At 38.8% G+C, this 20837-nt stretch overlaps 1 protein-coding gene and 1 long non-coding RNA gene across 4 annotated transcripts in view; one reads left to right on the plus strand and one right to left on the minus strand.

The window, feature by feature from the left end:
* Positions 1-20837, minus strand: part of AP3M2 (adaptor related protein complex 3 subunit mu 2) — a 39010-nt gene that overhangs the window by 12848 nt on the left and 5325 nt on the right. For 2 of the 3 annotated variants that reach the window (XM_035699891.2, XM_035699889.2), the window contains exons 2-8: positions 19583-19926; positions 16165-16336; positions 12337-12474; positions 9100-9185; positions 8122-8255; positions 6569-6776; positions 5946-6090 (exon numbers count right to left, since the gene is read on the minus strand). In XM_035699891.2, the coding sequence (XP_035555784.2) occupies positions 5946-6090; positions 6569-6776; positions 8122-8255; positions 9100-9185; positions 12337-12474; positions 16165-16336; positions 19583-19855 (1156 nt within the window). In that variant the 5' untranslated portion in view covers positions 19856-19926. Of the gene's footprint in view, positions 1-2313; positions 4567-5945; positions 6091-6568; positions 6777-8121; positions 8256-9099; positions 9186-12336; positions 12475-16164; positions 16337-19582; positions 19927-20837 lie in introns of those variants that run through there. The other variant, XM_035699888.2, reaches the window with a different exon arrangement.
* On the plus strand, positions 9077-15473 carry LOC125752668 (uncharacterized). Its single transcript, XR_007402729.1, has 2 exons — positions 9077-9212; positions 14781-15473. It is a non-coding gene; the product is annotated as an uncharacterized LOC125752668 (long non-coding RNA).

Consider the following 20837-nt stretch of genomic DNA (forward strand, 5'->3'; position numbering starts at 1 on the left):
GGTAGGAATTTAGATCATGCCTTGAATGCCAAACTGAATTTTGGACTTAATTCTGTAGGCAACTCTGAGCCACTGGGACTTGTAACACAAGTGATGAATTGAGCATGCCCCAGGGAAAATGAACCTCCAGGGGGATGAAAGCAGACTGGGTAGGGAGACTATGGACAGCAACCACAGTAGAAAGAAGCAAAGGGGTACGAAGACCCCAAGCATGACCTTGCTGGAGCCTAGCAACATCCCACTGCTGCTCACACTAGAAGCCTGTACTGGCCATTTTCTTCCCATTCCATTTCCTGTTCATCTGAAAGAATTAACTCCCAGACCATGGGGATGGGGTGCCTGGCTGGCTCAGTCCGAAGAGCACACAACTCTTGATTTCCAGGCTATGAGTTCAAGCCCTGTGTTGGGTGTAGAGATTACTTAAGTAAATAAAACTCAAAAGAAAAACTAAAAAGAATGAACTCCCAGACCAGTCCATGCTCGTATGTTACTTAAATAAAGCTGCTTGCTGCTTCTCTTCGACTACTTGCTTAGCTAGCGATGCAACTCTTATTCCTGGCTGCAGCCTGACAGGTATTATCACTGCCACTCCAGATCCAAGAATAAATCTGAGGATGCTTACTGTTGGATATATGCCAGCAGTTTCCTGCAGAGGAGAAAAGGTGGTTGCAGTTGGCTCTACCTCTTGAAAGGCTGTGAGAACTGCTCAGAGGTTCTTAGAAAAAAAGTACATAGTTCCAGCTCACAAAAGAGACTCTCTAAAGGCCAGAAGCTTGATTTAGAGGGGAACAAAACCCAAACACCACTGAAATGCTCAAGCACCCAGAGCAGTTAGATAAATGCAGATCACAGAAACTGAAGTCAGATTTCTCTCAACCTTACACTGCTCACATACAAGTTCCCCCGTGCAAGTGGTGGTTTGTTTTTTTTTTAAACAGAAGCACACCTCAGCCATTTGAGACAAACACCGCTCCAGGATGGCAATGGCAGGAGTCCCATCTAGTTAGTGCATCTCTGGCAGGAATTCAGTGGGTTTTACCCCCTCCCCTTTCCCTTTGCCTTTCTTCAGAGAGCCGGGTGAATGAAATGAATTCAAACAGCAAGGCCCCCTGGATGGAATCGCCAAGTCACAGGCCCCAGCATTCCTCTGGGTGAAGTCCTGGCAACTATAGACGAGATGAAGACAATTGCTCACAAGAGGTCGCAGACCGAGCTACAGGGCAGAGTCCCAGCAAATGGAGCCCTTTGAATTACACTCAAATACATTCAAAGAACAACAACATATCCTTTTCTGGCATGAGTTAGGAAATTTAGGATAAAATGTCTGGAAATTAAATACTTTATTAAATTAATTGGGGAAATTAAATAGTTCCTTATCCCCAGCTTGTTAATAAAGCATATAGACACTAACAGGTCTGAAGGACAAGAAAGATTCTCGGGTAGCTATGCAATACATTTTAGTGGTAGACTGAGAGGAACTCTGACAATGGAAACTGCTGTCCTAGACCTTACATCTGGTTATCAAAAAGTGTCATAAATGTTTGGTTCCACGTTTAACTTCAAAAGCCAAAAACTCACATAATTTCCACTATTTGCAATCTTGGGGGATCGTTTAAGAGTTTCAAATTCAATTCCCCCTTTTAAAATTCTAACAATTAAAAAATTAATCCCATTGCTAACACTGAGTCACCACCTACTGGCCACAGAGGCAAGTACAAGTATTGTAAAATTCACCTGGTCAAACCACAGAACAGCCAGACCACAGGTAAAGACATGTTAATAACTAAGATAGCATGGAGTATTGATAAACACCAAACACTGTAGTTCATAATGAAAAAAGTCCTAAAGTCTTTTCATGGCCGAGGGATTTACCAAATGATGTCGGTACAAATGATGAAATAACCACCACTGACCATATACTTTACAAAGACGGTCCATGACTTATCTTCCAAGAAATCTTTACTACAGTTAAGATTTCTAGGACCTTGAAGCCCTGTTTCACACCTGAACTGACCAACCCAAGATCAAGAGTGGGGAAAGCACTAGAACAGCCACTGGGAAGCTTTAATGGCTTCATTTTTTCCACACTGGGGGAAAATGACTCATCTTCACCTTTGTTCTTACCACCTTAAAAAGACATTAATACCAACATCCCCTATTTCCAGAGGTAACAAGAATCACATTATACACATGGCTTCAGGTCTACTGCTTGAAAAGACAGAAGCAGTAAGATCATCCTGAATTGTTTTATTTCTTACTGCTTCTACCTAGCACTACTGCTAGTCCTGGTAACAAAACACTTAGGACATAGAGGACTGGTAAAACTCAGCTTTATTACGATTTAAACACAGGAGATACTTCCACACATTAACCACATATGGAATTGAACAGCTGAACCAGGACACCCTGCACTACTTATGCTAACACGTGGCTGAGTGGTCATGGTGATGCTCCACTGGGCTCCAGAGGTCTGCTACACAGGTGATATATTACTTCACATGCTAAGGCTCATAGGTCCTCTACCCTAGATACTTGATTTTTCGTCAAATTCTTCCCTTGAAATTAGGATGAGCTGTCTGAGAGGTAATAGAACAGCTGGATTTATAACCTAAAAATATCCAGGGACCAAGACTGGTTGTTTCCTATCACCTAGGAAACCTTAAATCCTTCAGAGCCCACAGGAGAAGTAATTCCAAGTATTTTGGATTCCTAGGCAGAGCTGTTTCCCCTACTATGTCAGGTGTGTATATACGACATAGTAATTCAGAACAAATTCTGGAGTGATGGGAGTATGAAACACACCTGTTTGTATACAACACAATTTATCCCAGAGGAAAACCATAAAGCAGCATTACTCTGCAGCAAAAACAAGTCCAGGAAGTAGGGAGATAAGACTAGCAAAACAAAATTGCTTAAGTATTTGGAAACAGGGCTTTAGGGAAAAATTACAGGGTTTGGAGAGTACAGGTCTTCATTTTTCTCCATGCATGAATCAGAGCATAATACCACTCCTTAAGCTATAACAATAATTTTAAAAACCTGTCTTTTATATAAATATTTAAATGGTAATAGGCATATTGAACTAGAATAAAAATTACCCATTGGGAAAGTCTGAGGTACCCCCTCAGCTACCATGTTTCTGTGTAACTGGGTTACACAGGATCAACATGGCCCATCATCTTTAATATCAGTTTTATTCAAAGGTTCAGGGTTGTTGTTTTTTTGCTTCGAAACAAAGATGGATTGGTAGATCTATGTTATTAATAGATCTATTATAGAGTCAAGCACAGGAGACTCCAAGGAAATAACTTTACTGAGCAGCTTCCAGGATTAACCACGCCCCTCTTTACATTTTACTCATAAAGTAAGCTTTCTCTTTACTCAGAGTGACTGATGGAAAGCATTAGAGAGCAAGGCTTAGACTCCAGCACTTGTCTGGCTCTGAGAAGTATAAGGAGTCGCTGGGCTACAGCTGTGATGCACTTCATGAAGAATGAATTGGCCATCTACACTCCAACACTGTGACACAAAATCTGGCTGTCCTACGATTATGGGACTGGTTTTTCTGAAACTGTCCTTGGGTAACAGGAAAAAGGCTGAATTCTGTAATGTAAAGTGAGTAAATTGTTTTGGGTTAGGGAAAGGGGCATTTCAGGCAACCTCCAACAGGAAGAGGGAAGATCACCTTCTCACTGGAGATGACAGACCAAGTGCCAACAGCCAACAGTAGTTAGTATCTGAACACTGATCGGATATCGTCACAGTCTTCAAGGGAAAATCTGACTCTACTGGGGTTTTCTGTGTCATTACTGGACTCAAATTTAAGAAGTTTCCAGTTCACTTCTAGAAATACTAATGATTTTACATATATCAAAGTAAAGGGATCAGAAAGAAACCAACTCCACTCTTTTCCTTCCAATCCTCCATGTGAGGCCTGATTGCCTTTCCTGCCCCTTTTACTTGAGCCTGTGTCCTCAAACTTCTTCAACACTGTTTCCTTTCTTCTCCCTCATATATCAGATCCTTGACTGGCCTTTCCTTGACTAGCATTCATTTTCTTCCAAGCTTTCTTTCCTTCTTTCTCATCTTTCTAATATTTCTTTCTACCTTAGAAAACAAAAAGTCGTTCGTTGGCTTTAGATAATTAAAGCCAAGCAAGTAACAAAGGCCAGTCTTTTTCTATGGTGACCAGGTTAAAAACTGTTAAATATGGCATCAAGTGTCTCTGCCCTCCGCCACACATTTCTTCTCTCAGGACGGAGTTGGTGCTGTGTTCCAGTTCTGGCTGGTTCTCCCTGGCGACCCTCTCTCCCTTGATTAGCTCCACACACTGAAAGCTAAGGAAAAAAGGGAGTGGGTGGGTCCAGAAGGGGGTACTGACCTAGGAGACAGGATGATATTTTTTACTTTTAGACAAGTAAGAAAGGGAAAAGGGTCCGTGACTGTTCTTTTTGCAAAACTCCCTTCAGGTTCGAACTTGGAACTTTCCAGCTTTTGTCATGTATTTTATGCCCTTAAAGGGTTTGTACTTTTCTCCATACATATCCAGACGATTCACCTTGAGTCCTGGAAGGAAGGAACACATAAGCATTGTTCAAAAGAAGCATGTGGGACATCTGGTTAAATTTGTTTTAATTCAGAGGGATTGGTGGGAAAGAGAGAGTAACAATGACCCAGAAAAGCAATAGTAATTGTCCCCGATTTATTTCACTTTTCTGAAGCTCACAGATTTTTTGCTCTTGGTCCATACACTAATAAAAACTGCTCCAACAAAAAGGTATCCTATTGGAAGACTTGGAAGACCTTTTTATAAGGTGGCAAGGGCAGAAAAGTCACATGGGGACTGAAATAAGGATAAAAGAAAAATAAGACTCCTCTATGTTTTTCTCAAGTTATTAGATGGAATACATGATTTAACAATGAAATTAATGAATAATGATATAAATATAACTTAATGAATGAATTAATAAATGAATGCTGCCTAAGCATTTTCAATACTAAGCAAAATACATTTTATACTATATAGGGCTTTAAAATTTGTGAAGTGTTTAAAGATGAAAGAGTTTATAATTTATTTTTATTTTTATTTTTATTTTAAGAGTTTATAATTTAAATGAATGCTAACCACTTAGACAAGTTCTGTTGGTAAAGAAAAATAGGAGCCTCATATGAAGCTGAAGTCATCTCCTACCTACTTCACACAATTGCTCTAAAGATTAAATAATAAAATAGATGAAATGAGCTTAAAACAGTCCCTGGTGCATAGTAACTGCCCCGTAGGCAGTTAACTATCATCACCATCATCCTGAGACAGGTGCAGACTGCAGCAGGCTGACGTGGGTTCCACATAGTAATAAAAGCAAATATGAAAGTCCTTCTGAATCTGGGGGAAAGGAGGGGAAACTATTCTTCTCAGTCACTAGCTGAGAACGCAGAAGGCTTCCCATCCTGAAAACCCTGGGAACTCCAAAGTGACAAGCCCGGGATGACTACACACCTGCTCATCAACACTCTGTCTACACACATTGTTTCCTTCTTTTTTTTTTTTTTTTTTTTTTTAAATTTTATTTATTTATTCATGAGAGGTAGAGAGAGAGAGAGGCAGAGACATAGGCAGAGGGAGAAGCAGGCTCCATGCAGGGAGCCCAATGTGGTGGGTCTCCAGGATCATGCTCTGGGCCAAAGGCAGGCACCAAACCGCTGAGCCACCCAGGGATCCCCACTGTTTCCTTCTTAACTGTGTCTTAGATACGTGCAGTCAGATCACTTTGGCCACCTTCAAAGTAAGGATGATGAACATTCCCCACAAATGCTAGAGGAGATTTTACTCAAGGTTACCTATCAGGTAATGAAACCAAACTCCATAAATAGGGAGGCAGTACAAGAGTTTCCGAGATCTGTGTCCTACTTATGTTCCCATGAACATAAGGTTGTAAGTCACTCACCGGAAATGGCCAGCTGCTGTATCTTAAAGTGCAGGTTAATTGTGGGGTTCTCATCAGGTTTGGAAGCTCCAGCCTGAAGACTCATGGTCCCCTTCAAACTTGGCAGCTTTTGGGGATTTATTTTTCCTACATCCCATGACAGCATCTTCAAAGAAAAACAAAGCAGTCACAGTGGAACCCTTCATCTGAGGTGGCTGAGTTCTAACCTCAGGGCATCTGTTCATAGTATTACCAGCTGCCTCTAAAGTGGTTTTCTTTTCTTTTTTTTTTTTTTTTTAAAGATTTTTATTTATTTATTCATGAGAGACACAGAGAGAGCCAGAGACATAGGCAGAGGGAGAAGCAGGTTCCATTCAAGGAGCCCCATATGGGACTCGATCCCAGAACCCCAGGATCACTCCTTGAGCCAAAGGCAAACGCTCAACCGCTGAGCCACCCAGGCATCCCTAAAATGGTTTTCAATAGAGAAAACTATTTGTCACCGCAAATTATCTCAAGGAGAAAACGATGTCCCTTTGATTAAGCTCTTTTCAATAAGGTGTAAAGTCTACATGGAGAGCTCCCGCAGAAATAATTCTATTTAACATCGGCAATTCAAAACTTCCTGTGTGTTCTTCTCCTACCTTGGTAACTGGGTCAAATGTGTGTGTCCCCTGAGATGGTGTGAGGCTCATATTTAGGACTCCTTTGGGCATCTGGCTGGTGACGATCACTCCCTCTATGGTCTTTCCCATAGTCTGCTTCGGTCCTACTGTTATTTCAAAGCGTCCAAGTGAGCTACTGTCCCGGAAACTGATGTTATGTTTAACGTACACTGGAATTGCCACCAGGCTGGGGTAGAGAGACAGAAACACCATTTCATTACTACACTGGAAAAATGGCAACATTTCTCCTTTTATAATAAGCATCCCCCCGCCCCCGCCACTGACAGCTTTTCCTTCCTTACCTAATTTATTCCTTATATTAAAAAATAAGCACAGGAAAAAACACCAGTAATCTTTCATTTTTTTTTATAAAACTAAGATGCTGTCTAGTAAGTCAACTAACTTCGAATGACTCTGAATAATATTAACAAAAATCAAAGGTATACTAAGCCTACTATGAGAAAGGCATTAGAGATAAAAATTAGGAGTCGCTGTATTTCTGTGTTTTACTTTATGACATGTGACCAGTAATTATTTGTACTTGAGAGAGTACTATTCACACCACATGGGAGTGCTTTTACTTGACTTCCTCTGATCCTCACAAAAACCCTGGGAGGTAGGGTAGGTTGTGAGACAGAACAAGAAACAGAAAAATCACAGAGTAATACCAAAGCAGTAATAGTTCTTTTTTTTTTTTTTCAGTAATAGTTCTTAACATGTATTAAACACTCTCATGTACCAGTGCTATGCTAAATATTTTATCTCCATTATCTTGTTTAATCCTCCCAATAAGTATGAAGTATGTACTGCTACTGTCCTGATTTTATACATAAATAATGATGTCCTTACACTTCACTAAGATGAAGCAATTTGCCCAAGGTCATAGATCATAAGTACTGAAGATGGGGTTCAAATGTGGGCAGTCTGAGCCCAGAGCCTTTGTTCTCAAACACACAGATATTGTCCTAAATTATTTATTACAAATCACACAGGAAAATATTGGTGGCTTGGAGCTATCATGGCTCTCTCCAGTCTGTATACCTTCTATTACACACCTTCTACCAAGGGCTTCTAAAGTCCCTGCACAAAGTATTAAAGAGAATGTTCAAGACCAAAGATGACTGGACTGCCTTTTAGAGTTTTTCATAGCATCAGAGCATAGTTTAATGCTCTTTTGAGTCAGGAGGATAGAATACAGGTATACTCAGGTTCCAACCTGAGAAAAAAAGTGTTCTTGTTTAGACATATACCAACAACAAAAACAGCAGCAAACTTAATGAGTACCAACTTTGTGTTAAGCACTATTTAGATTGTTTAATCTTCAAATAAGGTCCATTTTTTGTTTTCCACTTACAGATAAGAAAACAGACACAGAAAGGTTAAACAACTCACCTGAGGTTACCCAATTAGTAAGTACAGAAGCTGGAATTTGAACCCAGGTAACTAGAGCCTGAGTCCTTAATCACTACGGATACTGTTTCCACATATACACATAGACACAGATTCTATTCTTAATTATAAGGGCCGCTTACTTCTGTGCACTGACATGGTAAGAGAGCAGGCGGAAGTTTCCATCAGGAGGGATGAAGGAGAGGATACGCTCAGATTCCCAGCGCTTGAAACGAACACAAGGATGGAAGCTGACATCATCCAACAGCCGAGGATTCTGTACTCATCAGGCAAGGAGAAGCAGGAAGTAGGAATTAAACACCCACATTTCTTTTGGGAAAGTCATTCAGATGCTTTTTTTTTTTTATAATAAATTTATTTTTTATTGGTGTTCAATTTGCCAACATACAGAATAACACCCAGTGCTCATCCCGTCAAGTGCCCCCCTCAGTGCCCGTCACCCATTCACCCCCACCCCCTGCCCTCCTCCCCTTCCACCACCCCTAGTTCGTTTCCCAGAGTTAGGAGTCTTTACGTTCTGTCTCCCTTTCTGATATTTCCCAAACATTTCTTCTCCCTTCCCTTATATTCCCTTTCACTATTATTTATATTCCCCAAATGAATGAGAACATATAATGTTTGTCCTTCTCCGATTGACTTACTCCACTCAGCATAATACCCTCCAGTTCCATCCACGTTGAAGCAAATGGTGGGTATTTGTTGTTTCTAATGGCTGAGTAATATTCCATTGTATACATAAACCACATCTTCTTTATCCATTCTCAGATGCTGTTTTTATTCAAACACACACACACACACAAATTCTGTAGCTACTTAGAAAATTCAAGACTGATACAAGCTTTGTGGCTGTCCTTAATTCTTTTTCTTTTTTCTTTTAAAAGGCTCCATGCCCAGCGTGGAGCCCAAAGCGGGACTGGAACTAACTACTCTTGAGATCAAGACCTGAGCTGAGATAAAGAGCTGGATGCTTAACTGAGTGAGCCATCCAGGCGTCCCTGTCCTTAATTATTTCTTACTGTTCCATTCCATTCTCACCACTGTCTATCCAGAAGCAGTTAATCTGCCATCCCGAGATTTGAACCTGTGGTTCAGGATTTTACCATGAAGGAAAGTGTAAGGTCTGGCATTCCAGTCAGCTTGACACAGGCATCAATGACCCCCTGGATCTCGGCAGTAATTGTGGAACCTGAGAGAGGAGCAAGACCAAAAGAAGGTAAGAGGTTATTCAACACATCTCTGTGCTCCACATCTCTGTGCTCCATGAACAACTAACTTATTTGCTCCCTACTACCTTCTTTGACTTTCTTTTCCTTCTCAACTTTTCTCAGCTTTTGTCTTCCCCCTCCCACCTTCCCTCCCTTTTTTTCTTTCCTCTGTCCATCTACGCAATTCGTCTACCCCATGCCTTTTTCCATCTTTCCAAACATTTATCAACTGTATGTCAAGGATGAGATGCTATGATGAAGCAATGGGGATAAAAGATTAATAAGAGAGTTATTACCCTAAAAGTTTTCTATCTAGTACCGGAATCAAACAGGATTATCATCATAACCAGTGGTTCAGAAAACTTCAGAGTAGAAACTGCTCTTCCTAATGTGACCGATGAGCTTTGCCAATGATCGAATGGACACTTTTGGTCTTTATCTTACAGGAGCTCTCAGTGGCTTGTCATTATTGACCACTCCTTCCTTTATCTTAACCTCACCCTGTTTTGTTTTTCTAGCTCCTCTTCCTCAGTGCTTTCTGCAGGTTTCTGTTTCTTTGCATGGCTTTTAAATGCTGTACCTTTTCACAATTCTGAACTTCTCTTTTTTTTTTTTTTTTTAAAGTTTCAGTTTATTTATGATAGTCACACAGAGAGAGAGAGAGAGAGAGAGAGGCAGAGACATAGGCAGAGGGAGAAGCAGGCTCCATGCACCGGGAGCCCGACGTGGGATTTGATCCCGGGTCTCCAGGATCGTGCCCTGGGCCAAAGGCAGGAGCCAAACCGCTGCGCCACCCAGGGATCCCCGACTTCTCTTTTATTTCACTCAACAGGGTCTGTTTTTTTTAAGTTTACTTAAATTCAATTAATTAACATATAGTGTATTATTGGTTTCAGAGGCAGAAGTCAGTGACTCATTTGTCTTGTATAACACCCAGCGCTCATTACATCACGTGCTCTTCTTAACACTCAACACTCAACACCTAATTACCCCATCTCCTCACCACTCCCCTCCAGCGACCCTCAATTTGTTTCCTATGATTAAGAGTCTCTTAGGTTTGTCTCTCTCTCTGATTTCATCTTGTTTTATTTTTCCTTCCCTTCCCCTATGATCCTGTTTTGTTTCTTAAATTCCACATATGACTGAGATCATATGATAATTGTCTTTTTCTGACAGACTTATTTTGCTTTGCATGATAGCTTCTAGTTCCACCCACATCATTGCAAATGGAAGGATTTCATTTTTTTTTGATGGCTGAGTAGTATTCCATTGTATATATACACCACATCTTCTTTATCCATTCATCTGTCAATGGACATCTGCACTCTTTCCATAGTTTGGCTATTGTGGACATTGCTGTTATAAACATTGGGGAGTAGGTGCCCCTTTAGATCACTACCTTTGTATTTTTGCAGTAAATACCCAGTAGTGCAATTGCTGGGTCACAGAGTAGCTCTATTTTCAGCTTTTTGAGGAACCTCCATACTGTTTTCCAGAGTGGCTGCACCAGCTTGCATTCCTACCAAAAGTGTATGAGGATTCCCCTTTCTCCACATCCTTGCCAATATCTATTGTTTCCTGAGTTATTCATTTTAGCCATTCTGACTGGTGTGAGGTGGCATCTCATTGTGGTTTTGATTTGTATTTCATTGATACCGAGTGACATGGAGCATTTTTCATGTGTCTGTTGGCCATTTGTATGTCTTCCTTGGAGAAATGTCTGCTCCTGTTTTCTGCCCATTTCTTGATTGGATTATATATTCTTTGGGTGTTGAGTTTAAGTTTTTTAAGGATTTTTGGATACTAGCCCTTTATCTGATACATCATTTGCAAGTATTTTCTCCCATTCTGTAGGATGTTTTTTAGTTTTGTTGAGTGTTTCCTTTGCTGTGCAAAAGATTTTTATCTTGATGAAGTCCCAATAGTTCATTTTTGCCTTTGTTTCCCTTGCCTTTGGAGACACATCTAATAAGAAGTTGCTGTGGCCAAGGTCAAAGAGGTTGCTGCCTGTGTTCTCTAGGATATTGATGGATTCCTGTCTTACATTTAGGTCTTTCATCCAATTTGAGTCTATTTTTGTGTATGGTGTGAAGAAATGATCCAGTTTCATCCTTCTGCAGGTTAACATGGTCTCCTTGAGTTTTTCCCACAGGTTGCTTTTTTCACTCTGTTGACTGTTTTTGCACAGAAACTTTTTAGTTTGGGGTGCCTGGGTGGCTCAGTCAGTGAAGTGTCTGCCTTCAGCCCAGGTCTTGATCCCAAAGTCCTGGTTTCGAGCCCCACGTTGGACTCCCTTATCAGTAGGAAGCCTGCTTCTCCCTCTGCCTATGTCTCTGCCTGTGTCTCTGTGTCTCTCATGAATAAGTAAACAAAATCTTAAAAAGGAAAAAAGGAAGTTTTTTATAGTTTTCTATTTATTATTTATTTATTTTAAATATTTTATTTATACATGAGACACACAGAGAGAGAGCAAGAGAGGCAGAGATGCAGGCAGAGGGAGAAGCAGGCTCCATGCGGGGAGCCTGACGTGGGACTCGATCCTGGGACCCCAGGATCATGCCCTGGGCTGAAGGCAGTGCTAAGCCACTGAGCCACCTGGGGATCCCTTTTTATAGTTTTTTATATATTGATTGTATTTATATAGTTTTTAATATATCGATTATATATCTTGCAACTTTATGGAATTTGTTTATAGTTCTGACAGTTTTTTACTGTTACTGTCTTTAGGCATTCCTCTATATATGATCATGTCATCTGCATATTAATATTTAAGTGTATTCCCAGTACCTAGCACAGTACCTGACACAAAGTAGGTACTAAATTAAAATGATCTTGAATAAGAGATAATTCTGATACTACCAAGTATATGAAGGAGACACTTTCTTTCTAGTTCTGAAAACAGTTTAAAAGCAACTACCTGGGGATCCCTGGGTGGCTCGACAGTTTAGCGCCTGCCACTGGCTCAGGGCGTGATCCTGGAGTCCCGGGATCAAGTCCCGCATCAGGCTCCCTGCATGGAGCCTGCTTCTCCCTCTGCCTGTATCTCTGCCTCTCTCTCTCTCTCTCTCTCTCTCTCATGAATAAATAAATAAATAAAATCTTTAGGAAAAATAAATAAATAAAAGCACCTACCTGATTTATCAATGATGGCATCAATCTCTTCGATCACATCAAAATAGGCCTCATTGTTGGTGTACTTTACCCCAGTCCGTCGCCAGGGCACCACTGAGAGCTGTCCAGTAGGAAGCTGGTCACCCACATTGGTGCTTCCTACAATAATGAATTTGACTGTAATTTAATTCCAATTTAATTAAATGTAACCAATTATATAATAGTCATAGAACACTTCCCTAGAAATTCTATGCTCCCACTACTCATGCACTCAATTGGTGGATTTAAAAAAAAAAAAAAGAAAGAAAGATAAGTGTTTTCTCAACTTCTATCTGGATAACCAGTCTATTCTAAAAACTTGTCGCCATCTAGTCTGCTTATTTGAGCAGAATAAAGGTTAAAAAGTTACCTGAGAAATAGATATCATATTTTGGTTTTGAAAGAAACTTGAACTTGGGTCTCTCAAATTTCACAATAGCTTGTAGCTTAAATAATGTACTGGCTTTCAGTAGGGATAGTGAACTACATATTAATATAAAATTTTCATGGGTAAAAACGATATTCTAGTTTAAGGTAGGCTTTTAAGTGCATTTCTTCTAGGTATTAAAATGTACACATTTTACTACCACTATACTGAATCTTAGGAAAAGAATACAAATTAGGTCTTTCCCTGTAAATCAACTCCTTGTTTTTCCCTCCCACAAGCATCAAAAACTTTTTTAATCCAAAAGTTCTATGCTGAAATTCTGAAATATTACAACTAATTTAAAATCTATTTCCTTTTCTTGCAACCTGGATCTTTTTAATCTAAAGAAAGAAACGTTAAACACACACATATATTCAGCATGTTTGCAAAACATTTCAACTTTTCAAAAGTGACTCTCAGGTACCTTTTTCTAGATTTAAGAGAGATTCAGAAAAATGACTACATAGTATTCATAAATGATTCAGGCACTAACAAAACGTTTAAGAGTTAAATGAATCCAGAATATTGAAAAACCCAACAAATGTGTTTTCTTAAAATGAGGCACCATTTTAAAAACATGTCATCAAAAAAAATAAAAAATAAAAATAAAAACATGTCATCAAGCTATAATAATTAAAGCAGATAAAACAGGAAGCCTAAAAACAAAGAATCCACAGTGATTTAGTAAAACACAAAATATCACTTTAAAACAGGGAAAAAGGTTACTTTAGTAATCTTAAATGCCCTAGTAAATGGCACTAAGAAAACTGGTAGGTAATTTTGGAAAAATAAACATGGAGCCTTACTTCATATTGTTAACCAAGATATTCCCAAATGGATTCAAGAATTAAGTCCAAAAGTAAAACCATAAAAGAATTAGAAGAAAATACACTTTTTTAAAAAGAAGACCCTTCCTTCTCTGAGATCAAAAAGACATTCCCCTAGGTTTTCTTCTAACAATTACAAGGTTTGTATTTAACTCTTTGACCTTGCTGGAATTTATTTTGTGTACACAATGAATAGGGGACTTCATTTTGTTCTAAATCAAAGCTGACTGTCCTAATACAATATATTTAACAATTTGCCCCTGGCCCACGCTAAGATACATGACATCTATATATACCAAATTTCTACAAAAGCAAGGGTCCGTTTCTGAACTACCTTATCCTTTATCAGAATCATCTATTTGTCTATTACTGGGTTAATACTATGTTTTTAAAATTACCAAAACTTATTAAAATGTATCTTATATGACGCATTTTCTCTTCTGCTCTTGTTCTTTTTAAAAAATATTTATTTTCAAAACTGCCTTGGCTTTTATAACTTATCTATGAGTTTTTACTTCCTATACTACATGTATAATACAGCTTTATATTTAACAAGGCAAATCTGTCCAACAGCTTTGTAACTCTTTTTCAAAATATACCCAGCTATTCTGCATATTTATACTTCTTTAAAAGTATTTTTCTTTTTTTTCTCCCTCTTCCCCCACCCTGTATTTTTCAATTACTTTGTAAAAGTATACCATGCAAATCCTTGTTCATATATTAAGCAAGACCCAAGATGTAAGAGCTCAATGAAGCAGAATGATTAATATAACTAAATCAGAATTGAATGTGGCTAAACAAACACACCATGGACAATGATTAAATGACAAGTGACTGTGAGAAAATAATTTATTTTTATTTTTTAAAAGATTTTATTTATTTATTCATGAGAGACATAGAGAGAGAGAGGCAGAGGCACGGGCAGAGGGAGAAGCAGGCTCCATGCAGGGAGCCTGGCGTGGGACTCGATCCTGGGTCCCCAGGATCATGCTCTGGGCGGAAGGCGGTGCTAAACCGCTGAGCCACCTGGACTGCCCGAGAAAATATTTATAACAGTGGATTAAAAAATATATAGAACTACAAACTACCATGTATATTTCCAACATACATACATTAGTTTAATGTTCTTAAATGAAAGGAATTCTTTTTTTTTTGTCCTTTTTTTTTTTTAGGTAGGCTCCACACTCCGCATGGAGCCCAACTCGGGGCTTAAACCCACAACCCTGAGATCAAGATCAGAGCTGAGATCAGGAGCTGGACACTTAAAGGAATAAGCCACCCAAGTGCCCCAAAAGGAATTCTTTTAAATTAGTATAAAAAAAAGAAAAACATTTCAACAACAAAAGAAAAACTGGACAAAGGACACAACTAGGTAAATTCACAATAGAGGAAGAACGCTCAATAAACACTAGAATGGGTTTTAACTTCCTTAATAATAAAAAATGAGGTGTAAATAAGATATAACTAACCTATTAAATTGCCAAAGCTTTGAAAAAATTATTAATAACGATAGGGTTGGCCAGGGTGCATAGAAATTGCTACTAAAGTATAAATTTTTTGGAGATCAGTTTGGCACAATGCATTAAAGTCCTTAAAATGTGCACACCCTTGGATCTAGCACTTTCATTCATAGTACTGAAAACAAATCACCTCACATGTACACAAAGACTTAAATATAAGAATGTTAATTCCTTGTTATCTGGGATGCCAGTGGTTGAGCATCTGCCTTCTGTTCAGGGAGTGATCCTGGAGTCCTAGGATCGAGTCCTGCATCTCGCGGGGAGCCTGCTTCTCCCTCTGCTATGTCTCTGCCTCTCTCTCTTGTCTCTCATAAACAAATAAATAAAATAAAATCTTAAAATGTATCATAATGGGATAATGTTCACAAAATACTGATGAAAGTTTTAAAAAATATACAAGAGTTGTTTGTAAAAAATTCCATGCATCTAATCATTATTTATCTGTCTAGAAAAGATAAAATATATGTCAAAACTGAAGTGGGATTAAGAGTTATTTTCAAGTTCTTTGTGCTTTTCTGTATCTCTGACATTTCTATAATAATCAAGTGTTTCTTCCGTAATCAGAAAAAAAAAAAAAACCAAACAAACACAAAAGCCCTCTTTTTAAAGAAGCATGCTTGGGGCACCTGGGTGGCTCAGTTAGTTAAGCATCTGCCTTCAGTTCAGGTCATGCTCTCACAGTCCTGGAATCAAGCTCCATGTTTGGCTCCCTGCTCAGTAGGGAGTCTGCCTCTCCCTCTTCCTCTGCTCCTCCCCCAGCTCCTGCTCACTCTTTCTCTCTCAAATAAATAAATAAAAATTTCTTTAAAGTTTTAAAAAAATAAATAAAGGCGCACACTTTATTCTGTCATTGAAATCAGGGCATTTTCCACATGAGAAAGACATATTTCAGGTCATAATCAAAGATTATAATGAGCAAAATTAAAACACCTGGACATCCGAGAGCCCCAAAGACAAGCACTCAAAACAACACACACCCCGGGAGGAAGCCACACCCAAGATGGCAGCTTTCTGTGGGTTTCCCCTTTTTCCATACCTGTTATTGTGTTGACCACTGTTCGAAGGATAGTGGGAGGCTTGATCAGTTCTTTGAGGATGTTTGATTCGGTAGCCAATGGAAACCCATTGTCAAGCATCTCTTCCAGTACCTCATAAACCACAACCACATTATCTTTGATCACTGGCTCTGAACAGACTCCAAAATAATCCTGATGAAAATACAATATATATAATGTAAATCAGTCAGAGACTGTAATGAAGGGAAAGAATCTTCCTAGAGAATAAGGATCTAGTCCTGTCCATGTGTTTACACAGTGCTTCTAGTACATTCTTCTACAATGAGGGAATATAACTGTAGTTCTCTTAATTGGCCCAGTTTGGTAAAAAGAACACTATATTGGCTTATAGTACTAGTGTCATTACTAACTTCTTTTACAAATTAAGAGTAAGCCATTTAACTTTTGGGGGGTTAGTTTCTTCAATTAGACAAAATATATAGAATACAAAATGGAATCTAGACTATCATATGTGCTTATGAACAAGAATTTGAAAGAAGTATGCAAAATAATACTTGATATGATACACGTTGGACTTGAAAATCTTTTTAACCCTTTCTGCTGTGTTATTCCTTGACATTCATACAGCAAATAAGAATTGAGAGGGAAATAAAATGAAATGAGGGAGATGACTAGCACATCAGAAAATCTCTTTGGATCATTTCTACTCTAAAATGGTAGGATTCTGGGGATCCCTGGGTGGCGCAGCGGTTTGGCGCCTGCCTTTGGCCCAGGGCGCGATCCTGGAGACCCGGGATCGAGTCCCACATCGGGCTCCCGGTGCATGGAGCCTGCTTCTCCCTCTGCCTGTGTCTCTGCCTCTCTCTCTCTCACTGTGTGCCTATCATACATAAATAAAAAAAAATAATAATAAATTAAAAAAAATAAAATAAAATAAAATGGTAGGATTCTAAGAATGCTTTGTGCTTTTACTAACAAAGGCTTAGATACTAAATTATCTGAGTTGTGGAAAAAACACTGGATTCCAAATCAGAAGACCTAGGTGTTAACCTTAATGTCATTCACTGAAAAAGTCTTGCTAATTCAGGCCTTGATTTCTTTAATAGTACTGGACACACAGGGATGTTATAAGAACTAAGCATGATTGATTAAATGATAGTATGTGTGAAAGTACTTTGTAAACTATAAAGTGCTTTGCAAAATGTGATGCAGGATGATAAAAAGAAAGGAATGCTTGTAGTCTTTGGGTGTGCCCCTTTTAGCAGGGTCAGTCAAATCTTTTACAGGACCTTGGAGATGGTCATACAACCCTCCTTGAATTCATCCACTGAAGGGAAATTCACCCTTTTGAGAAAGCCCATTCTATTCATGGAATGCTCTGATTATTAGAAAGTTCTTTCTTTTGCTAAATTGAAATTTGCTTCCTAGATCTGCCTTACAGAACAAATTTACATAATAGCCCCACAGTTATTTGAAGACAGCTACAAGCTTTCACTTCAATGGTTTTTCTTCCAGACCAATTCTGTTTGATTCTTCCACTGTTGATGGTGTGGTATATGGTTTTTAGATAGTTCTACCACCTTGCCATTTCTTTGAACATGCTCTAGTTTTCCAATATGCTCCTAAAATTACAATATTCAAAACTGAACAGACTCCAGATGTGATCTAAATTACACAAATAATAGCAATTATCAGAGACATTCCAATATCCAAGAACACGTAAGAGGCAGAACAAGAATTCTTTAAAAACGAGGATTTAAGGGGGAGGGGGAGCAAGGCAGTTCCATCCCAAGAGTGCTTTTCTTTTGAAAAATAAACAAAACACCTCACGAGATTTTATAAATCAGACATAATGTGAACTGAGCAGTTGGAAAGTATGGCAAATTACTATAGCAAAGTGTTTGCAATTCTACAGCTGGAACTCTTCCATCATATTCTAGTACTAAAAAAATAATGCAGTCAGAGAGAAAAGACACTAAAATCAGGGCATATCCATTTACTTTTAACAAATTCTTCAAAAATGACAAGCTCTGAAGCCCGACTTCCAAGCTAGCGACTTTACTATTATCCCAAATTCCTCTGTGGTTTCCACCAGATTAAACAACTTTTCTCACTTCCTGTCTTGTAATAAATTACATAATATTGCTATAGCAGTATGAAGCAAATGCTGGGTTTCACCAAAGGGGCTGTTAATCTTAGAATGGGGTAAAGTATCATATGTGGAAATCATAATGAGGCCCAATGAGAGAAGTTTAAGGTCCTAACTACTGGGTTCTTCTTTTACTTCTTCCACATACTCGGGTTTATAATTCTCAAGTTTTCACTGTGGGAAGGAACTAGTATGCCACATGAGAACTGGAAACCCAGAATCGTACACCAGCTAGTATTTGTGGGAAAAAAATTATAAAATATATTTAATTTTCTTGGGATGAAAGCTGTTCTAGACATGTGATACAGATATGAGTGCAAATGAAAGGACTCTTTGACTTGTTTTTTAATTTCATCATAATATCTGAGTCATCATCTCTTGATTCCACGATTTCTGTATTCATATGACCAATTCCAGACCTCACATAACACAGAGGTTGAACTAAAGGGCCCTTGCTTTTCACTTATTGTCTGAGTTATGCAAATAACCATAGTAGTTAGCATTTGAACAATTCTTTTAGGGGGAGGGACCCCACTGTTTGAATCCACAGTCTGGACAGACTAAAACCCTGTGCTATAATATAAATGGTGCTGACATCCTGGTATAACTTACTTATACTTCCCTTATGCCCTGCTCCCCAAGATCTTCAAATCTATTCCTGAAAGAAAAACTCAAAGTGAAAACTGTGTCTTGTAAAATGTGTCACTTAAATTCTTACAGGAACGGAAGATTTCCAACCTTATCTTAGTTTGCAACAAGAGCTCATCACTAGTACTGACACACTGTGTGGATAAGCACCCAAACCTACAATGAAGTTTGGGTTCAGAGATTACGTCTGCCAAGCAGAGTGAAACAAGCATTACTGAGTTTTTGCCTAGCTCTTGAAAATATACATATTTTTACACACTCATCACTTTTTCATGCAACTCAAAGCAATGTAGTTGACAATGGCTAGCATCAAGTCCACTAAGAAAACAAAACACCCCAAAACTAAATTCATCTGATTTATGAACAAAAAATAGGGCAACTCCAATCTCCATATAACTAAAATGATTGTATACAATCATACCGAGTGGCTTTCTTATGGAACACGTTCAAAGGTATTCAATTTGCCATTTCAGATATAGCCAATTCAATAAACAGAAACAAGAATCTTCTAAGATGGGAGAGGAAGTGAGCAATCGCAGTTTTGATTTTTTAAACTGTTCCTTAATTGAAGCTGAATACAAAGAAAAAAGAATCACAAAGACATACAGTTTACATGTACGAGCTTCCTCAAATTCACACACCTGAAATGTGTCCACTACTCGGTGAAGGAACTCAATGACAAAAAGAGGAGGGACCTCTGTCTGGATCACAGCCACAAAAAAGATCTTGTGACGGTAAACACTTAGGAGATAGTGGTGAGGGGTAGGGATAACTGGAGGTACGTTTTCTGCCTCAGTAGCTCTCTCTTGCGCCTCAAAAAAGTAGTCACAAACAGATCGGCTGACCACACTTTTCCAATGTTTTTCCAGGAATATATCTCCAGAGGAGTTGATCAAGAAAAGGCTATGAATCATGGTGGAGATTGTCAGTGAGAAAGGAAAGTCTTTTTCGGTCTGAAAACCTTCAGGACAGACAATTTTCAACCCTAAAAATAAAAGAAGGTACAGTCAGTTTCACTCAGCCAAAATACCATACCTATCTTTCAAGAGCAGACTCAAGTCTTCCTCTACGTAAGAGCCTGAAGTATCCCCCTCTAGAATTCCTAAGGATAATTATCAGCCACCTTGTCTGCAAATCATTTACTGCCCGGTTATCTTTACTATTGCCTTAATTCTAACCATTTAAAATTTGACTTAATTTTTGGATGTCTGTGTTCTCAACCGGACTGGAAGTTCCTTGAGAAAAAAGACCAGGCCTTAACATTTTTTGTTGCCTCATTGCTGTGCTCCCTGCACAGAAGAGAATATTGATGAGTTTCATGTATTTAGCCACAACTCACACATACATGAAATGCTTACAGTTGCTTAGTCTCAACCGGTAGCCATTAGCAAAAGGCCACCACTAAGCACTTGAAATATGTCTGGTCTGAACTGAAATGTGCTGTAAGTACACACCACACTGAAGGTCTTATATTTAAGAAGGAACTTTAGATACCAATAATATAATATTAACATTAACTCAACATTGATATTTTGATATATCAGGCTAAATGAAATATATTAAAATTAACTTAACCTTTTAAAAAAACGTGGTTACTAGAAAAATGTAAAACTACAGATTTTTTTTTTTTTAAAGATTTTATTTATTTATTCATGATAGTCACAGAGAGAGAGAGAGGCTCAGAGACACAGGCAGAGGGAGAAGCAGGCTCCGTGCACTGGGAGCCCGACGCGGGACTCCATCCCGGGTCTCCAGGATCGCGCCCTGGGCCAAAGGCAGGCGCCAAACCGTTGCGCCACCCAGGGATCCCCAAAACTACAGATTTAGTTCTCTTTATACTATAATCTATTGGACAGCCGGTCAACGGCTGGAGAGCCGGCACTTCGGTCTTGGTTA

This window comes from Canis lupus, chromosome 16 (genome assembly GCF_003254725.2).
Source record: "Canis lupus dingo isolate Sandy chromosome 16, ASM325472v2, whole genome shotgun sequence".
Taxonomy (NCBI): Eukaryota; Metazoa; Chordata; class Mammalia; order Carnivora; family Canidae; genus Canis; species Canis lupus.